The sequence below is a fragment of the Cyprinodon variegatus genome, unplaced genomic scaffold, assembly GCF_000732505.1.
Source record: "Cyprinodon variegatus isolate N-32 unplaced genomic scaffold, C_variegatus-1.0 Scaffold723, whole genome shotgun sequence".
NCBI lineage: Eukaryota > Metazoa > Chordata > Actinopteri > Cyprinodontiformes > Cyprinodontidae > Cyprinodon > Cyprinodon variegatus.
This window is the reverse complement of record NW_015151176.1, coordinates 182,302-185,677: the sequence shown is the minus strand read 5'-3', so window position 1 is coordinate 185,677 and position 3,376 is coordinate 182,302. Positions and strand designations below refer to the sequence as shown.

Below are 3,376 nucleotides of genomic sequence, written 5' to 3'. Positions count from 1 at the left end.
ATTTCATATTTAAAGAACTTTCAGAAGTTTGTGTTCTGAATATGAGTGGACTTTTCTTTTAAATTACCCACAAAAAACCCCCCAAAAAAACTATTTGATGTAAGACTTTTAAACTGGATGATCTATGGAGGCAGGAGAGACAGACGTCTAACAGCTAACAGGAAGGCTGCATGTCTGATAGAAAGGCTTGGTTCTTTATCAAAGCACAGCCAGACACCTGAAACTGACCAGAGGTTCTGTGAGGATCATCTTTTGCAGAATCATGGAACCAGTCTGGCATTAATCCCAGCTTTCACAAACAGGATGAAAACACAAAGGAAATACCTGATTCACATCCTGATTGCTGCAGCTTTACTTTTCTCTTCTTATATTTCTAGTCTAAAATGTTGAATTATATATTTTTTAAAAACAACTAGATGTATAAAATGAAATCCTGCTTATGATCTGGGAGGAAGGATGCTGCAGAAGGACAACAGCCCCCTCTAGTGGGAAGGTCAGAGAATAACAGGCTGAGGGAAGCAGCCTTCAGATTTCCAGAGAGCAGATTATCTTGTTATGATCTGATTTCCTGTTGGATCTGCGTCTCCAGCAGCTGACTGCAGCTGCAAAGATCTAACAGTGGCCCAGATAGGCTAACGGGTCACCAAACGCGTTCCTGAACAGAACCTGTTCTCTCCCCCCCCCCCGTCGCTCGGTGGGTTCTGGTTCTGAGGCGCTCAGATCCTGCAGGAAAAACATGAATGAGATAAAAGAAGAAGCCATCTGGATCCTTCACTAACAACAGGCTTCCTTCTGTGTAGGACTCCCCACTGAGCCCCGCCCCCCTCATAAATCCCTGTGAACAGAACCCAGAATAGTAAATGACAAAGCAGCTTCTTTGTCTTTTACTATTCTGGGTTCAGAGGGAAGCATTAGCCCCGCCCCCTGGTCCAATAACAGAGCAGGTTGGCTGTCATTAAACCCCCGATGGCCTCTGTCGTGACCTCACAGAGACATGAGGTCATCCACAGAGTGGACGGCTGCTTCCTGCTTCCATTCATTGCTGCTTGGTTAGCAGCGAGGATGGTCCATTAAAGCACGCTGCAAAAAGGATCGAAAGATGAGAAATCATTTACTAAAACAAGAGAATTTAACCGCCAGCACCCGTCATGGATAAGCATGACAGAAGATGGATGGATGGATGGATGAGTCTTAATTTGAGTAGATAAATAAGATGATCTGCCAATGTAACGAGTATTTTTAACCTTAAAGTAAGATAATTAGATATTATGGATTTGACTGCAGTGGATCTGTTTCTTACTTTAAATCTAAATTGTCATGTTCCACTGGCTGAGTGTGTCCCTCATCTGTTCTATTCTAGAAAAAAATGCATTTATTTTAAAGGCACTCCTTGAACCGCAGTGGGCCTCAGCAGATGGCCGCTCACACTAGGCCTGGTTCCGCTGGAGGTTTCTTCCTGTTAAGGGAGTTTTTTTCTGTCCACTGTCGCTACATGCATGCTCAGTAAGCATGCAGGGATTGCTGTAGAGACGGCAGTCCAATCAAAGCGAATATCTACGGTCCCTAGCTGCTCATCCAGGAGGAGAGAATCCTGCAAAGTCAGTGACTGGATGCAATCAGCTGGTTTCCCAGGGTAACCTTTAATCTGTCGGGATGATCTGATGGAGCAGTTTCTGTAAAATGCTTCAAGATGACATGTTTTAAACAGATATAGTGAAAATAACCTGAATTCTTAAATCATCCGGTCTGTCTGAATCAAATCAGTGTCAGCTTTAAACTCACCAGCCTCTCCATCTCCTGCTCCCTGAGGCGCTCCTCTCTCTGTCGCCGGTGATACTCCAGCAGCTCATCTTCGTTGTCGCTGATCTCCGTGATGCTGTTCTTCCTCTCCCGCATGCCTGGGTGGGGTCTGCCTAGGGACATTTTCCTCTGGGTCCTCGGGCTGGCAGCCGGGGAGGAGCCAGGGAGGGAGCCCAGACTGAAAGCAGGCGATAAGGAATTCCCAAAGCTGGTCTTGCGTATCCCCACACCGCCGCCACCCTCCATCATCATGGAGGTAGGGGAAGGACTGCGAGCCCGGATCCCTCTGCTCTCCTCGGACGCGGATCCGGTTTTCCGGCGCTGCCTGGGACTCTCTGGGACCAGCCTGCCTAAGAAAGAGGGGCTCTCTGGAGTCCGCAGCGTAGCAATGGTTCCTGGCAGCGCTCCTGGGAGAACTGGGACCCCTCTCCGAGCTAACGAAGGACTCAGAGGAGGCAGCTCTCTCATGCTGTTGATCCCTGCGCTCCCCCCGTTCAATTCTAAGTTCCTCCGGGCCAACCGGGGGCTTTCAGGGGGCTGCATAGGCCGTGGATGCTGCTGGAGATGGGATCCTTGGATAACATGAACAATGGGATCTAAAGGAGGCTGGAAAGCCTTACTGGGAGGAGAAATCTGCCTGGAGGGGCTGGTAGACAGGGAGCGATCAGCACAGATGGTTTGCTCTCTGTAAGGACTGGCAGGCCTTTCCTGCAGCACCGTGATGCTCTTGGTCCGGGGACTAGAAGGCGACGGGGATGAACAGCCCGCGAATTTGGGAGTCACTCTGGGGCTACTTGGCACGATGTGTTTACCGCTGAGAGATTCGCTAGAAGAAACCAGAGGCGTCTGGCGGGGGCTCTCAGAGCCGTCCTGACCGAGTCCCCTGCGGCTCGGCTTGGGACTCGGAGGAGTCTCCGTTAAGACTTTCCTCGGCAGCCTGGGGCTTTCCTGGAGCTTCTGGCTCCCCCCAGCGCTGCTGAAGTTAGGTAGTACGGTCCTTGGCAGGGGTACGGGGGGAGGCTGGGTGCTGAAGTTGTAGCTAGAAGAGCGTATAGGCACAGGTGGCAGAGAAGTTCCCTGGTCCTGGAGTCCTCCACCAGGAGACGGGCTGGTAAAGCTCCCACTGCTGGCAGCCGAGGGGGAGGAAAGGGGGGAGAAAGGCGGGGAGGTATTCTCATAGCTGGACCCCACAGACATGGCGCCTGGACTGGTGGGAGGCGACAACAAATACCTCCCCCCTCCATTCACCATGGGAGACAAGGGGGAGTGGCGCACGGCGTGACCTCCAGGGGGCTTTTTCCCCTCAGAGGAGGAGGGCTCAGGGTCATCCAGGACTAAGGAATCCATGATCTCCTGGAGGTCCTTCTCAATGGAGCTGACGATGGCACTGTGCTCTGACTGGACTCCAGCAGCCGAGGGAGACTGGGATGAAGCCGCCTGGTGATTCCCATTGACCAAACTCTCCGCGTCTGAACGAGAAGGAAGAGAAACAGAACGTTACTCAGTCAGATATACAACAGCTGGCAGGAAACGGGACGACTGAGAGAAATAAAAATAAAAACACTTTAAAGGAATA

General features: G+C 50.9%; 1 protein-coding gene across 3 annotated transcripts in view; it reads right to left on the bottom strand.

Annotated features, from left to right (window-relative positions):
• phldb1 (pleckstrin homology-like domain, family B, member 1) overlaps positions 1-3,376 on the bottom strand; it is a 51,069-nt gene that overhangs the window by 39,527 nt on the left and 8,166 nt on the right. For all 3 annotated transcript variants that reach the window (XM_015395059.1, XM_015395060.1, XM_015395061.1), the window contains exon 2: positions 1,783-3,269. In XM_015395059.1, coding sequence (XP_015250545.1) covers positions 1,783-3,147 — 1,365 coding nt within the window. In that variant the 5' untranslated portion in view covers positions 3,148-3,269. The remainder of the gene's footprint in view (positions 1-1,782; positions 3,270-3,376) is intronic.